At 39.2% G+C, this 18,076-nt stretch overlaps 1 protein-coding gene across 1 annotated transcript in view; it reads right to left on the reverse strand.

Moving 5' to 3' along the window:
* Positions 1-18,076, reverse strand: part of LOC147142205 (receptor-type tyrosine-protein phosphatase gamma-like) — a 104,430-nt gene that overhangs the window by 45,783 nt on the left and 40,571 nt on the right. Inside the window, exon 3 of the mRNA XM_086040719.1 lies at positions 704-883. Coding sequence (XP_085896845.1) covers positions 704-883 — 180 coding nt within the window. The remainder of the gene's footprint in view (positions 1-703; positions 884-18,076) is intronic.

An 18,076-nucleotide genomic window follows, 5' to 3' on the forward strand; every position in this document is an offset into this window, starting at 1 on the left:
TACCGCATAATATGAAAGAATGACTCAAAGAAGAATTCAGTCTATGTGTGCAATTGCTCATTAATGAAAAGCATCTTAAAGTAATTAATCAGTGTAGTTATAGCTACAACTATCAAGGGCACTCTTGATCCAGCCTCAACTAGCAGAACTTTAAAAAAAAACGACCACGGCTGGAAAAAAATGCGTACAAAGATTGACATTAGAATCAATAATAAATAATATTAACATAACAAAAGATTTGAAAAAATTAAAAACTTAAAAACCAGTCTTTGACATGTTAACATTCCTGCAGCGCCTCATTTGTCTTTAGACCAAACCATCACACGTTGGCCACCTACTGCTCTGCCAACAGCCTGCTGGTGGTCTCAAGGTGAATGTAGTTTTGGAGGGAGAGAAGAACATTCATACGCAACATTCACTTTGACATACAGAAAATGCAGTTTTTTCCTTGCGTTGGCATCTGCTTCAGGTTGAATTTAAACACCTGCCGTTTTCTAATGTCTGTTGGCCAGTAACAAAACAGACTGGAAAAAGGTAAATATTTAGAAAACCAAAACTAGTTTATGCGCAAATGTCCCCATGGTTGATCAGCGTATCGATTAAAATACCAATCTCTAGAAAGGAATGTTTTTGTTCCCATTCTCTCCTTTTATGATGATGAATTTGAGGTGTAGACTTAAGAAAGCTATTTCAAGGTGCCGACCTGTTTTTCCAGTGTTTTTCATAGTGGTCTGGTTGGAGGATTCCATATTGAATTTGTCAAGCTCCAGCTCCTGGTATTCATCCGAAACCAGAGCTTGTTCATCCGCGATGTCCACAGGCGATTGGTTCTTCGCAGCACATTCCGGGTAGAGAGTCGACCAGCCTCGTGGTCCATGGCTTCCTATGGAAACACAAATATCAAGAGCTTGTGAAAACTGCTGATATAGTCACCACAATCTGTCTTTGTCTAATGATGTTGGATGACACGGCATTTCAAACGACACAGCGATATTCCTGCTAACAGACAGCTGGGGTTTTCAATATGCCCTTAAAATAACCTGCGGAAAGTAGAACAATGCTATTTCATTTATGCAGCTGTAAGGTCCTTCAATGAAAAAACATTAAAGTCATCATCTACAAGGAGCCCTTGTGTTATTTTCCTGTAGGACCGCATCTAGTTGAAGCAAACACAGAACACACAATTGAGCCCATTCACAGCTCTACTAAGAGAAACTAAAAGAAAAGACTCCACTTAAACAATTCAGTGAGTACAGCAAACTAACTTCCTGTAGAATCCCTATCCACTGTCTGCTCTTTTAATCCTCTATCCCCTACAGTGGCACTTTTACAAAGAAATAATCCAAAACCGACAGGGGTCCCCTTGATCTCTTCTCGGATACAATGGGCCAATGCAACAATAAAAGCTGAAGGATCAGGGGAACAAGGAAGCATGCACGGATTGTAACTTTTTCTGGGTTAACACAATATTCATGATCCCATTCCCTACAGATATAGGGCAACTTTGCTGCTGTCTCGTGGAAAAGACATGAGAATCCCTCTCGATCCGGAATGGATTTACTTCTTGCTAAGTATAAACACCTTACAGCCAGAGACCTTGTCCTTGGGTCTCCCAAAACAACAGCATGATCCAGGATTATTTGGGAATTATCAATTGTTTAACCAACCAGAACAATCCCACCCATCTCGATGTCAGTTGTTCTCACGCATAATAGGAACAATTCTTTTCCAATTATCTTGGCTCCAGGTGTGAGAATGAGGAAAGAAAAAACACATGACAACTATTCATTATTTTGATTGAAGCAGGCTTCTCGGACACAGGTTGTGTGTGTGCCGGAACCAGGCTACAAAACCCCTTGCAACGCAAGACAAAAATTAATACAGGCTGAATTTACATTGTTGATTTTTTTTCTAAGCAAATACACACAGTCTAATATTTATATAATTCTAGAAATCAAATTTTTGCTCATTTTATAAATATGCAATCAATATTTTACTAGACATGTTCCCACCGCAGCCAACAAGGGAAGCTCTTCGAGTGGCCTGAATTTTGACAAAAGCGACCAGGAAGGAAATATTCAAGGCCTTAGGTGAATATACTGTATGTTTAGTAAACTTGGCATGTTGTCATCACATTGACTGGCCACCTATCTGGAGTCATCACACGCATGCAGTGGATGTTGAACTTTACTATGACCATATTCTTTCTGGAAAACAGACTGAGGGCTCACATTTACGGCGGGTCAGTGTTTCAATTAATGTAATATATTTACATGACAGTATATAACATTAGGATGAGGTCTGGAGAACCCTTATCTTGGAGGTTTGACATTTACAAACCGTTCAATTTACTCAAAAAGGTTTGGACGTTTTGATTGAAGTGGAGGGAAACTATCATGCAAACCTGGGAAATCCTGGTCAGGACTGCAGCAGACATAAATCATGCCTGCATTAGTGACAAGCATTTGTTATTCATGGATTTATGGAAAATTTTGAGACTGTATCAATACAAGTCAAAGCTCCCACAGGTCATATAACTGCACAGCTCATTTCAATTTCATACTAAAAGTAAGAAAAAGCTGCCCACCAAACATATCTATACACGATGGATTTCTAAAAAAAAAAAAAACGGAGTGATTGTTTATTCAAATATATTTTTTCTAAGGAAAATTTTACTTGGTTGTTCCAACACAATGTAGTAGCAGAAAACCACCGTTTTAAGAGCTGATATTAAACATCTTTATATTTAAAAAAAAAAAAAAAAAAAAAAAAAAAAAGTCAATATCAAGCAGACACAAACATAACATATTGATTTTCTTGTATAAGCAGAAAATGTGCTTTTACATTTTGGACTTCATGTTTCTAGGCCAAGGACCGGGGCAGATCGAACCTCGATGAAGTAGCTTCACAGTTGTTTATAGAAGTAGTTAACATTTAAGGACGTTTGAGTTATGCCATACTTCCATGTGATTTGTGCTTCAAGAACATACGAAAAAGCTCAACAAAAGCCAAAATTCTCTTTGGCTGTCTGACTATAATGCCTCCAGTCGCTTTGAACACGCACCATTCTCTGAACCAACAAAGTGTTCAATGTGGGCTGCAAGAACAAAAAGACTATTCTATTTCTTGTCTATTTTCTCCATTCAACAATGCTAAACTACAATAAATAAATAAATTAGAAGAAGAACGAGAGATAAAGGACCAACTTAGACATTTGAGAAAAGATAGGTCAGGCTAAAATAATACACGAGGTAAAACTGACAAACAAATAGTCTTATATAAAGCAGAAACATGACCGACCAACTTTGTGTCAGAGATTAAAATGTAACAAGATAGAAGAGTAATCATTTGACTAATTTGCTATCCAAACATACATTAGATGCCAATGACTGCTGGAGAGATAATTCTGCCTTCACAATGCAAAAGGGAGGAGCAGCACAACAATCAGATAATAGAGGGCTGCATTGCACTCAATTCATCTCTCTCTTTGCAATCCATCAGCATGGCTAGAATAAAGCCTGTGGACACATCACCCTCTGAGGTTACTGTGAGAAAATTTTACATAATGCAATTTAACATACTGATTTTTCCGTAACACCTCATCTTGGCCGGCATCCTAACACATCAACATGGAGATCAGATGACACATGGGATGATTCAACACTTGTATGAACACACAATATTGATAAAATATGCAAACTCACACTATCATCAAGCTATTTACCCAGATGCTCACAGGTAACACTGCATGGCATTATTTTTTTTAAGAGGATTATGATTTAAAAAGCAGATTAATGATTTGAATCCGAAAGTAGAATTTGTTTATCTGTTAGCCTTTAGAGAGTAAACTAATCCACATTTTGTTGTGCCGCCACAAAGCTACTGAACATGTAACACATCAATAAAACTACAATACAAGAAAAACACCCTGAAATAAATACTGCCTTTGTGTACCGATTTAGTTTCAACTAAATGAAAGTGGAACCTCAAACTATAGTCATCATAAAATTTTAAATGCAACATTTGAACAGTCAAAGAGTTGTGTTAAAAAAAAAGAAAAAAAAAAGGAAACTTTATATTAAGAAATCACAACAGGAGAGAGAAAATCACAACTTTTAATTTAAGAAACAAAACAAAACAAAAAAACAATTGTGTTAAACGTGCGGCATGGCTCAGCTGGTAGAGTGGCCGTCCTACAAGCACGAAGGTTGAGGTTTTAATCCTGAGCCTGTGACCATGTTGAAGTGTCCTTAACCCATTAAAGCCTGAAGCGCCTGGCTCAACAGCTCCCCAAAACCTAAGGTCATCTTTGGAATTACCCTTGAAAACCTGAAGTTCTCCCAGAAATTAAACACTTACAAAATGATTAATATCCGAGCCCCTGTAGCAGATAGAAATATCATTCCAAATATTGAGAATTTAAGACCTTAGACATGTGGCTTGCACACAGGCCCGCTTTTATTCATCTTTACTGTTTCAATCGAAGATGTAAAAATAAAGTGTCAGTGCAAGAGAAGCACTATTTTTATTCTAAAAAAAAATAAAGTGGTAATTACCATCCTCTATTCTGTTACGAAGATCGCTATTGTCATTGTCTACAAACATATATCTTAACCATATATCACGTTCAACTTGTTCTACTGGTTCAAAGTCCACAAGCGCGTGATCTATATCACCTCCGTTACGCATTTTAGAGCTCCGGCGATCGACGCCGGCCGCCATTATGACTCGGAAGAATTCCGGAATATCGTCCGCGGGCTCACGACACCGTCACTTGTATATTCTGATGCATTTCATTGGTTAAGAGACAGGGAATTTGATAAAAAAAAACAAAGAAAATGACGTATATGCTCTCCAGGCTTTAAGGGTAGAAAGATGCAACAGCGCTCCCCGCTCTAGTGGTAGAAACACGGTTATGCCCCGGTCTTAATGGGTTACGCAATATGCTGAACCACCAGTTCCTCCTGATGCTGCATCATCAGTAGTTGAATGAGGAGACAGCGTTAAAGCACTTTAAGCGCTTTAAAGGTAGGAAAGGACTAAACAAGTGAGAGCCATTTATCATTTACGGAAAATACAGGAACTGCAAGTTCCATTTTTACATTTTGGTCATCAAATTGGATTCTCTATAGTGTTTTATATATGCCTAACAAATCAACACTCCAACTTGTCATCACTATCTGGGTTTACATTATCTTGTTCAGTGTAGTAAATCCCTGTCAACATTCAGTTGAGCTGATGGAACTGTTCAGTTCTGGCCACATTTTTCTCCTTGACATGACACAACATTGTTGAACAAGACGCCTGCTGTCAGGTACAAAACGCTGACCCGACAACAGATGGTGGACGCACAGTTTGCAACAATGAGAGGTGTCAAATGCCTGTGTTGGACAAACAATGATGACAACCGCATTTGTCTTCACTCACTCAATGACTTATGGGATGGTCTAATTTTAGAAACAACAGACTGCAATGAAAAAATAGGCTGTTTGTTAGGTCGAAAAAATAAAAATAAAAAAACACATTTGGATTGTTACCACAACATCTAAGTACAACATTCTGTTTACAGTCTGCATCCAGTTTGAAAGCTTTGGTATCATTTTGTAATCCCGAGATTAAATTTGATACTATTTTTTCAGTAAACATCTCCAGTTATGCTACAAACAAACTAATGTGATTCAACACAAGACCACCTGCTTCCCTTACCAACAGTTCTAACTATTTACCGAATACTTGTACACTATTTGTCAATGTATACATAGTTTCTTCGATTGAAACTTCTTCTTCTATACATTCTTGTGGCTACCAGGGATCAATTAATTTGTTGTCACGCACTGGGCGCTCCAAGGGTCAATTTTAGGTCCATTTTGTTTTTTTAATCTATATATGCTTCCACTTGGGGACGCATCAGGAGGCATGGCATCAGCTTCCAAAGTTACATAGATGAAACCTGTCTGCTGATGACAAAGAGACAGTTGATACCCTTCTTAACCGTATTTTAGATATTAAGTCATGGATGGCAGTGAACTTCCTACAGTTCAGCCAGGACAAAAAAACTAGAAGACTTTGAAAAACGCAATGTGAAAAGAACATGGGTGACATTTTCGACTCTGACCTTAATTCTATTCCACACATCAGGAACGTAACCAAATAGGTTGTTAGAATCTTAAGAATATAGCCTGTATCCTCTTAAGGTAACACGGAGGTACTGATTCATGCTTATAGTTCCTGTCATTTAGATTATTGCAATGCCCTGCTCTCTGGTCTTCCTAAAAAGAGAATTTTGAACCTACAAAGACTCCAGAAATCGGCATCTCGTGTGCTGACAAAGACCGGAGGGTGGGAGCACATTACCCTCGTTTTAAGATCACTGCAATGGCTCCCTGTGTGTTTCAGGAACAATAATTTGAGGGTAACGGAGCAAATAAGACATTAGATCTTTTTGCCATTGTAGTCAACAAAATTGTGGTGTAGAGTGTATTTTATTTATCAAGTCTTCCTCCCTTGTCCTCATGCCGTGACTTTATAAGTCCGTCAAAACAGCAGTAAATCAATTGCCAGCCCCTCTCCTATCATGATGACGCTGCCGTAAAGTCGAATATGTTTCAATCCGAGGGGATTTGCTGTCGTGGCGGACGTCCGAGTACGCGCAGCGCTGCCCAGCAACTCTCCATTCCGTTGTGCCGCCCCTCACCACATACACAATGACAACGGCCCGCTGCAAGTTCAGAGCGAAAAGGGCATGAGTGAGATAGATGATACACCCTACCTTTTGTTTTTCTTCAACTCTTTGGGATCAGAAAAGGTGAACCATGAGTGCGAAAGAGACATTTAATTTATTAGCTAATAAGTGTAAATCACGGAAACAAATATACATATTACAAACTTCTTCTTCTAGTGTAACATACAAAAATCAATAAGGAAGGTCTAGTTTGGATGACCTAAACTCAAAGAACAGTGTAGCACACTGAAAGAGATGCAAATCAAACATGTTCACGATGATACCCACTTCATCAAGTATAACACACAACTCTTGAAATTTGCCCGCAGAGTCAACACTGAGATAAACCTACAAAAGTGGGAATCTTTAAAAGAGCAGTGACTAAAGTGGCGTTGCTTCGAATTACAGCTGGCAAACGAATTACAGCTGGTTGACTACCGTTATTGCTTTCCGAGACTGCATTGAAGAAGAATCATAGTGAAGAAAATCACCCTGGCAAAATGGGGACAGACAATTTTGATGAGTGACTGTAACCGAGTCTAAATAGGGTCACGCTGCCAAAACGACACACCGTCATAAAATCAAAGCAGAGTTAAAAATGTGACACCACCACTGCGCCGTCTTTTGAGACAACTGCGCGGCTGCATTACTGACCTAAAATAGCGAACATGCTTGCGAGTCCTTCAAACATTAAAAGGATGTGAAAGTATCGATTGCAACAATATGTCAAGTCAAGTGTGTTTTAATATTCCTATAGAACTTCCAAAAGAGCTTCTTAGCAAATTATTTTTACCAGGCTGCCGGGAATGACATAACACTCCCAGTGGGTGTCAGTGGGCTTCAAAGGCAGTGATGTAATTTTGAAGTACAGTAATCTATAAAGCTTTTAAAGCAACAGAACTGTTACTTTCATGCTTTAGATTTCATTTTTAAACTGTGTAGGATATTTGTGGAAACAGATACACAATATAGCAGGGCCCACCAGTGCGGTCGAAAAAGGTAAACGATTATGCCAGTGTATATCATGTCAGCAATAATGTTGGTACTGACTAACTACTGTAGAAGCCTCCGAAGGAATTAGACTGTCAAAGCAAGATTACACATTTGTTAAATAGCCCAGCTAAATAACTCAAGTAGCCGAGCCAGAAAAATGGTGCCTCTTTTTTTTACTCTTTATATAGCCATCTTAAGAAATTGATATAATCATGAAGCACTTTAACATGGATTGTTTCCATTTCATTTATCACTTTTTTTTTTGTTTTATTACCCAAATTTGCGGCAGTTTATGGGTGTCTTTGAGAACTTAGAAAATTAAACACATTTTTTGGTTCAGGAATGTAAGTAAATTACACCAATTTTACACCTTAATTATCAGTCAACTTTTTTGGGGGGAAACTGTGCACTTGAATATTAATGAATAATAGTGATTACATTTTAGCATGACAGTAAAACCCCATCCATCGGGGGATCCAAGTTTGCAGTCCCAGTATTACGGAGATTATTTCGTGTGTTATTAATTTTGTATTTTTGCTGTTTGTGGTCGGTTTGCAGCATTGTTTTGAGTTTAAATCCCACGCGTCAAGAGAAAATACACATATCGACTGACTCAGCCAATCACAGCGTCGCTGTCATTTTGTCAGTTGCTGATTGGCGGTTGTGTTCTGTCAGTAGACTCAGAGTGCTGGTCGCCTTGCTGATCATTTTTTCCCTTTTCTGTAAGGAATGCAATGTTAGCGGAGAGGCATCCTGACACAGAGAGCGAGCAACTGCCCATAACCATGTTCATAAAACAAAAAAAAATAGTAATAAAGGTCACTGATGTACAACGGCTGAGACCATGTTAATGCGCAGTTTTAATATGTGATCATGCAGGTGGAGCATTATCGACGGTAAGTTTCAATACGTGACAAGTTTGTCCATTTTTTAAAAAGAGCACACCTTTATTCTGGCGTTAAAATGGGAATGTACTGTAATACGACAACTTCCTCATCATCATCATTGCATTGTTTGTGCAATATTGATGTGTTATTCATTGGTCTTGTTCTCAGAATATTATACATGTTTAAAAATGTTTACCTCATTTTAGTAGTGTGTTTAAAGACCTTAAGTGCTGTAAATGCTATAATAATACGACTAGGATCAGTAGGGTGTATTTCTATGTCGCAGATTTCACTTTATGTGGGGGTGTTCTGGAACACAATACCCGTGATTGGGATTTAAACATATTGTTTCAGTTAAAAAGATTCTTCTGTATACGCTGCTTAATCAACCATTACAGAAACTAGTTTAGTGATTGCCAATTATGTGCACTAAGGGACACGTTTATTTGGACAATAAAGATAATTCTAACTCTAAATTGAAACGTTCCAAACTGTACAAGAGAACTCTGGTTACTTATATAGATATAATTAATACCCAAAAATGAGAATAAATGCAGAAGACTAACTACTGTACACATGACCAAAAAAAAAAAAAAACAACTTTCTATGAATTCTCTCAGTATGACATGTTGCTATATAACACTGCAACATGCAAAAACAACGACGAGAAAAGTGTGCACTATACAGTATACCATGCACATTTTGTTGATGTATTTTTTCTTCATCAAATTTTCATGTAAACTAAGTAACTCCTATTGTTTTAATACAAACATTAAAAAGAACATAATTTCCTAAAGATGAATGAAAATACAAAGTTTTGTTCCTGGCCGCATTTGTAGCACAAAAGATACATTCTACAAAGCGAGTAAATTGAGGAAATAGAGGGCTTTGATGGGAAACATGAAATACTAAAATAAAACATCTTTCAAAAGTACAAAGAGATAAGAGACCTGTTTAAAAAAAGTATCTTTATCTTTGGTCTCCTGCACACGAGTTGAGCCTCCCAACACCCACATTTGATCTTCAAATATTCCCAGCCAACATAAAAGCAGCAAGAAGGCAGCGTCTAAAGCGAAAAGCAGTTTAATTTCCAACTGCTGAAGAAAAGAGCGGAACAATGACCACCTCAGAGGACCAAACCATTAAGACAAAGTAATCAAATTCCGTTCAGACATACCAGTTACATAAGCATCTCTTGGAGGCGTTACTTAACCCCGACTTATTCCATTACACAATTTAACACTATGACCTAATAGCACTCACTCGGCCTTTTCAAGATCCGGCCACCACTTCCAGCTAATGTCTCCAGGACGGGGTGGAGCAAAAGATAAACAATCCATTTGTCTAATGTCTCGAAACAATCCTTAAAACAAAAAAGGCCAATGTTTTTTTTTAGCGACTTAACTCTTTACTGCACTGTACACTGGCAAGTGAACTGTCCACTCGTCTCACATTACTTATTGAGTCACTTTTAAAAACTCTAACTCTTAGCTAGTTTGAATTTCTAGACACATTTTGGCATTCATGAGAGAACGATGCAATAAATCACCTTGGGTATGACTGACATTTTCCTCACAAAAATCTAAATATTTTTGCCGCCTGAGCGAACGTTATACCGGATACAACCATTGATTTCAAGTTGCGTTGCTGTGTCCTGAGAAGTAGGCATCTGATAAGAATGGCGCCGAGGCTGTCTCCGAGTGCGAGCTCAATCTTTAATCAGGGGTCATTGTGTTCCACACAGCAGCCCCCGACACATAAAAGCAAGCAGAGGAAGTGCTAAATCATACAGGCCTCAGAGTCTAATTGGCCAGCAGAATGAGCGCTAGCCAAAATATTGTTTTCCCTCTGTGCTATCTGCTTCCATCTCGTGGACTTTCATAGAAACTGTGGCTTCCTGTTCAAGGGTGTTGGCTGCTGCATAAGTACAACATCCCTTGGTCTGTAAAAATAATCTCCAGGACCTTGTGTGAAGAAAGGAGAGGGACAGAAATAAATGCTGTCCCAAAAGGAAGCGCTTCCCTACAACTGAAAAATGTTAACAGTTTCCCCTTGAACATGGCAGCGGGCCAATGTGTCGAAACCAAACAGTAACTCCACTGCTTAGCATGAGTGCATAACCTTGTCAAGTGAACTTCAAGAGGAAAGTTTCTGCTCCAAAGTTGTGCGTCAGTGAGATGAAACGGGACAGTTCGTTGTTATTTAAATATCGTAACACTCGGGCAGAATAATGCAATACCCTCAGGAGCCCTTAGACTTTTTCTGAACTTTGTCTTTCTTTAACCATTTGGATGTTACTCAAGCAACTCGGATGCGCACGCTTTGTGCGCCCTCACCAGCGACATGTCCTGGTTTGTTCCGCTCCACAGCACAGCTGCTGCTGTGCCGCTGACGCGTAATGCAGGTGATCAGAGAAGAAGCGGAGGCAGGTGGACGGCTCGCTCTGTCAGATCCAACGGTAGTAAACTGTACTCTGTCTCAAAAGAAATTATACACAACCCGACATCAACTTGAATGCTCAACAACTAGAATTCTATTTGTCTTAAAAAAAAACATTTTTTTCCTCTAGCCTTTCTTTTTTTTTCCTTTATTGGAAAAAAAGAGCAATTATTTCAGTGGATTTGAGATTCCTCAGCCCACAAATGAAGCAATTATTTATGCATATTAAATGATTTATTTATTTTTTTCTGTGCTTGAAGCAGAATTAAGGAAGACAAAAATGGCCTTTGTTGTCACTGGTTATTTGGAGGTAGCTTCTCATAAGTCCACGATGAATTCCAATCATTGTTGAGAATGCCAGGCAATTTCAAGTTTGTTATGGTAATTGCGGTGTTACGCAGACAAATGCGCTCATTATTTTTGTGCATCCACTGTGCCTAAAGATGGGCCCCACACATCTAGCTAAACATCTCCAAAAGCACACAGTTAAATCAAAGATTCAATTATATAATCACATTATCAAGTGTAGCAGGGTAAAACTGACCTGTAATTGCACTGGGCCAAAAGTAAGATGCATGAATATTGCATGCGTTGTGGGAGAACAACACGGAAAAGTTAACATGGCATTTTTTTTTTTTCTAGTTATGTAAGTCACCTGAATTATCAAAATGACAATGGTAAGCCTGTGTGGAGTTATCTTCTGTTATCTTCTCCGGTTACTCCAGCTTCCGAAAAACACGCATGCTAGTAGGTCAGCCACAAACAAATCTTTTTGAAATCGTTTATGCTATCGATTATTCCATCGATTACTTGGGGAAGGCGCCAGCTCGCCCGCGTCCGTAACGATGCGCTAGAGAAAATGGAAAGATGGACGACAAAGTCAAGCTAGTTTTCAATATCAACTAAAAGCAGCCTTGGGCCTTGATCTGTAAATTCGTCCTGAAGATTTTTTTGTGTGTTTTTTTTAAGTTTCAAAAATCCCTCATAAAATGTACTTTAAAACGTTTAAAAAGAAGAAACATGTCTGATCAGTAATTCAGATCCTCAGGCAAGGTCACTTTCTTAACCTTTTTTCTGCTTTCATGGAAATATTTCAGACTCATGACTATTTTTGTAGCGGCTTAAAGAACATAACTACATAATATACAGAATATATTTATAAACATTTTTCACCTGTACTAAACCTAATCTAATCAAACAATACAACACCGCAATCACTAAAAGAGATCCGTTGCATTTGTCAAATAGACGGTGAAAACAGCATTATTATTTTTTTAAACAACCAATTGCTAAAACAAAGGAATCATAACGGCTGCGAGGCTGGTACTGGGTAGCACAACTTGCGTCCATCAGGAAAGTCATTTCAATAAGACCTTCATTATTCCAGTCTGAAGCAAATGATCATCCAAGAGCCATCCCTTGAGCCACCATGCCAAATTGCTCAAAGTGGCAAAAATATCCCCACCGCGAGAGTGCAGATGTATAAGCCACACATAACCGGTTGGAGAGGTAATGTTGATCACTGGAAGTACTGCAGATTTAACAGAGGGAAATGTACGGCAGAAACTGTCTCTGTGTGCATTAGTCTTTTCATGGTGTCATCATTTTTCTCATACAGCTGATCACTAGAAACGGAGTGCAGCGGTGGATACCTGCAGGGGAGCCCTCATTTCCAAAACGGAGGGAATTCACTGTATCCTAGAGACCGGCAGGAGAGGTATATAGAGAAAGGCTTTCTGCTGTCATCTGGGGGACAGAGGTTGGCACAAGGTTATCTCTTATGGTGCTCCCACAGAAGAAGGTCGCCACTAAGCAGACCATTAGCCACAGCCAGCACGACTGAAAAATGTACTCTTCTTCCATTATCATTATTTGGCATTTTATTTCACTAGCTTCAACATGAGAGTTTGCAAAAACTGATATTTTGGGCAAACTACAACCCAAAAAAAAACAACTGCCACAACATTTCGCCCTAAATGTACGTTCCACAGAGCCCTAAAGGTCTAAAAGCGAATATATCTTGGAACAAATGGTCTCCTCCAGATTTCCTCCAAAAAATAAAATAAAATGATGTGGGGAAAAAAACACTAACTGCATACAAAGAAAATTGACATGAGTTGCCATGTACTGCACAGAAGCAACGTAGCTAGGTGTCAAGTGGGCACGGTTCAAAGTGTGGCATCTGAATTGCTCCGTTAGTCCTAGCAATCTCTTTCATAAACAAAAGCCTCCGGCTATCTTAGGACACTGTCTGAATGGTGCTCACTGCAGAGGGGACAAATAAAACCTTCACCGATGATTTTAAAGGGAAATCTTTTGTCGTGGATTGAAAAAGAGCTCAAAACTCCATATGAAGTGTATGTTATCACTGAATACTTTTCTCGGTGCTCTCATGCACAATGACTTGAGTTTATCAGGCGTACATTTTTTCAGCCTCACCTTACATCACCTGCACTGTCAAAACGCGCTGCAAATCAAAGTCATGTTGTTGTTAGTGTTACAGTTCCCTGTTCAGTTCATTGTGTTGCTGTACCCCAAAAGCCCCACTTAGTCCAGAGCCAGAGGATAATACACGACTCTAGCTCCAGATGAGCAGCGAGCTGAGCGCTTCGAGCGGCCATTTTAAATCAGGTCTTAATGCAATTGGTGTCTTGCCGTCTTCACTACCCCCATAGCGTCCACATCCAATGCTCAGAATTGAGATGCAGCCAGCATTAAGAAAGATAAATGAGGAGGAAACATGGAGAGGGAGAGAGGGAGGGAGGAGGGAGAGGGGAGCTCACACAGAGAAAATGTATTCAAAAGTGAAGTTAATGTCGGTCTGTTAAATTCATATTATAATTAAAGTTGCTGTAGGCCAGTCTCAACGATGCGGGCATAAAATTCAAAATAAAACTTCCATGAAAAACAGAATTGTAAACTCCTCCACTGACTCCCTTGGTCACACGTCTGCACCGCCTACATACAGACACATGCACATCCGCTGTGTAAGTGAACTAAATTAAGCGATTATATGAGCTTGGCGATGTTAACAAGGCAGCAAACTGACTGAAATGGCGGAGGTGTAGCAAGAAAAGAATCATATGGGCTTTATGAAGGAGCACTGACGAATGGCTTTATTGATTTTCCTAGCGATTCGCTAACTATTATCATTTTGAGGTATTTCATGACAAAACCATGCCATATTCTATAGTGGGAAGTGTATATGCAGTAGATAGAAAAAAATCGGTTCAAATGACTGTTTCTTGTGGTATACAAACATGAGACTAAGAGAAAATATTTTGAAACTTTTTTGCACTATCAGTATGCCCCATAACTGACACAACTCAACTGAGTGAAAGAAAAAAACAATAAAACAACAGGTAATGCCGTGACGTGTGGGCACTCTCATAACTCAGCACCTACAGTGTTCAAAATTGTCACATTCAAAACCGTGCCAGATTACAAAAAACAAAACACCCAAATAATCTCACAAATGCATGAGGGACAATGTTTTATGGGCCACTGAAAACAAAGTTGCATTTTTTTGCCAAAATTCCAAAAGGTATGTATGGCACAAATGCGTCACGGTTCATCAAGAAAAGGCCGCGGGTTGATTTTCTGTAAGTGGAACAGGGGGCGAACCACTCCAAATACTAGTCAGTGCTTGCATGACACTTCACACTTCTGCTAGAAAGCAAAATGAACATTTAAAAAGTCTATCACAATAGCTGACCTTTATTTGAGATGAATCAGAGGCACTTTAAATGGTGCCCGTTGTGTGTTGATTCCAATTTAACATGAATTTGAATGTGATTAATTCTGAACACAGACATATTTCCCAGTCTGCACTCTTGAAACCATCTCAGTTGTTTATTTGTTACTTACCCTCGCTAAAAGAATAAATACTTCCCATTTTAGTTGCTCAGGTTATATGTAACATTAATGGAGCAAACAGCTTTGAAATGATTTATCTTGGTCTCATTTTTTAGACCCCCCCGACCGTCCCAAAAACAAAAACAAACAAACAAAAAAAAAAAAATCGAACAGGGATGTGTGGACTTTTTACAACCCACTAAATGTAGTGAGCTACAGCACATTCGCTTGAAAATAATTGTTCGTGCATTTAATAAATGTACATACATTATGAATTACGGTATCTTATTTTGTCATGTGGCTACGGAGAATTTATTTGCTGAAATTTCAGAGAGTACCGGGCATAAGGTGTTGTGTAGTGCAAAGAGCACAAATTAGTTTGATAATTTCTGCCCAATAACGATCCGAGTTTATATTACAATAACCAGTTCATAAAATAAAATCAATATTATAAATTTGACTATGGTTTCTGTCACTCATTGGTAAGGTAAAAATCGACACTTCTAAAAACCTTCACTCAAGGATACTTGCCTCTGAATCAATACTATTGCCCCACTCAGAACTACAGCTTCCACTTTACCCCCCTCCCCCAGCTCAGTTCACCCCTCAGAAGCCATTACTTTTCCGCGTTGTAGTCATTCTGCAAGCTAAGCAGGGACAACAATGGCCAACACCAATGTTTACACAGCAAGTGTCCAAATAATTTAGAATCTAGACAGAAATCGATAGTTAGCAGTGTAATTCAGTAAACTCCAGATAGTAGCGAAGGATAAACGACCTAACAAGCGGGGAATGTGTATGAACTGGAAGTGATGTAGTGCTAAATACATTCAATTGCTTCTAGTTGCACATGTCGAGGCTTTCCAGTTTTCCACTTTTTTTTTTTTGATGTCAACTTGGTCTCATCCATCAAACGCTGCTTTGGAATTAAAGCAAGGCCTCGCCCATCTTCCAACATAGTCACAGTTTGCCACCATCCAAGCCTCGGCCCCTGTAGTTAACACTACCTCTGGGCTGATATGTACTCGTTGCAGACTAAATTATTATGATTATGAGTTTAAAAATTTGCTGAGCCGCTCGCCAGATCATCACCATAACCACATTACTGAGGAAACTGGTGCACTGGCAATCTAACACTTCCTCTATATTACAATCCCAGGAGGCAAAGCTTGTCCACATCTATTAAGATGAACCTGAGCCACCAACGAGGCCTAATATCCCATCCTCAAGGCACAACGGCACCATGTGATACCTGGAATTAAATTATGTTTACATAGCAAACCTGTGCGCCCAACACATCAATCCGGTCTAAATGGGGAAAGCAAAAACATCACGGTGTGCTTTGGGCGCTGGCTTTATGTTTCCTTGAGGCACGAGGGCATGCCAATGTGACAATACAAGCAATCAACTTCAATAAAAACTCACTGATACACTTTCAGCTCAAGGCTCAGTAACCCCTAATTTATTTCCATCCTTAATATATTTACCTCATCGAGAGAAAGGAAACAGATTGCCAGAGGCAGTGGGAAGTAAGATGATTTGGAACTCAATTCTGTTCATTGCTTGCTGCCAGCATGATACATCATGGAGAATTAAGATGCCTCTCCCCCCAATGCTGAACTTCGGTAGCCATATTGGCACATCTGTCAAGGGCCCATCTCCGACAGAGACAAATGGATCCATTCTGGCACACGTAGGCTGAGCCAAACGGGTAGCAATAACCACGATGAATAATGAGTCAACATGGACCCCCGCTAAATTCATTTTTAACAATTAGTGCTGCCACAGCTCTCATTTTTCTTTGGGAATATGTGCTGATACAATTAGTCTGATGAAAAAAACAAAACAAAAAAAAAAAACACTCACATCAGCAAAAGTAGAAGAAATACAGACGCTATGTGTTGCAGCATTTCATCAACAGGTAGAGGTAGGCAAACTGCAAAATAATATACATTTTACATTTGCTACTTTGAAGGAAATATCAGGAGCTGGTTGACAGAGATAAGCAGTATATTGTAGTTTCTGGGTCAAGTTCAAATAAACCGCCGAGTGCTCGATTAAGGGGCTTTGGCTTTGCCTCTATAAACTGCTGCTGGCAATTAAAACCTCCACTTGCTCATAAGAAAATATGCCTCACATTTGTTTCTTCCGTTTTTGTTCATTGTGGTGGTTTTCTGTTTATGTATGGCATAATGTTACTTATTATATTTAATGCAAGGACTCATCATCTGACTGCATGTGTTCATTTCACTTCAACCAAAATTATTTGGAAAACAATGCCTCAAAATATGCAGCAATAGCTTGGAGGTCAAACAGAATCATACCTGAAACTTTAGCTCAGTGACACGCCATCTAACGGAAGCATTTTGCTTTTTTTTTTTAGGGTACAGGTAATGACAAATAGGAAATAGGTGATGATGAACAGAATCAAAAATGAAACTTATTGCTATGTATGAAACCTGTACAAGTGTCTGTCCTGACTGCAGAGCTTTCTCCGGACGATGCGTCATCTGCGTAAATGACAAGGTAGGCGAGCTGTAATTGCCCTTGATGAGCTGGTTGACACCTTGCATGGCAGCAAGAGACATTGATGTATTTCCCCCCCCTTTCTTCCTTGCGGATTCCATAAAAAGTCGCTTTTGTGAAGATGACGTTAATATATACGTTTGACTTTATCTTCCTTGTCAGACATGCTGTGAAAAAAAAAATAAATAAAAAAAAAAAAGAAGAAAAATGGACTCAGAGGATATTTAGACGCTGGATATCCTTATCCCTGAGGAGCATCTCCCAGGTTCCTTGTAAAGAATGCCACACAGTAGGTCACTTTTGCTTTAAAGTCAAGTGCTACTAAATACACAAGGGTCTACCGGGAGCAATTTTTCTCTCAATGCATTCACTTCCAAACGCAGCGATGCCTCTGTCGGGCACCATGGCGACATGGCATTGCTCTTTTGCCTTTGTCGAGGGTATCAAACCACAAGAGGCTAAGTACGTTGGCTTCACATACGGCCAGCCATGTGAAGGTTCAAATTCAAGTGAATGATGTGAAAGGCAGAGACGCAGTTGAAGAAATGAAATGACGCAGTTGAGAATTTAGGGCTGGGTGATTTTTTTTTGTTTTAAAGAAAAACTATATTTTTTCTCCTTAGTGGCTTCTGTGGAGTGATGACACTGGAGACCT

This window comes from Filicampus tigris, chromosome 9 (assembly GCF_054856515.1).
Source record: "Filicampus tigris isolate MCC_2025a chromosome 9, RoL_Ftig_1.0, whole genome shotgun sequence".
Classification (NCBI taxonomy): domain Eukaryota; kingdom Metazoa; phylum Chordata; class Actinopteri; order Syngnathiformes; family Syngnathidae; genus Filicampus; species Filicampus tigris.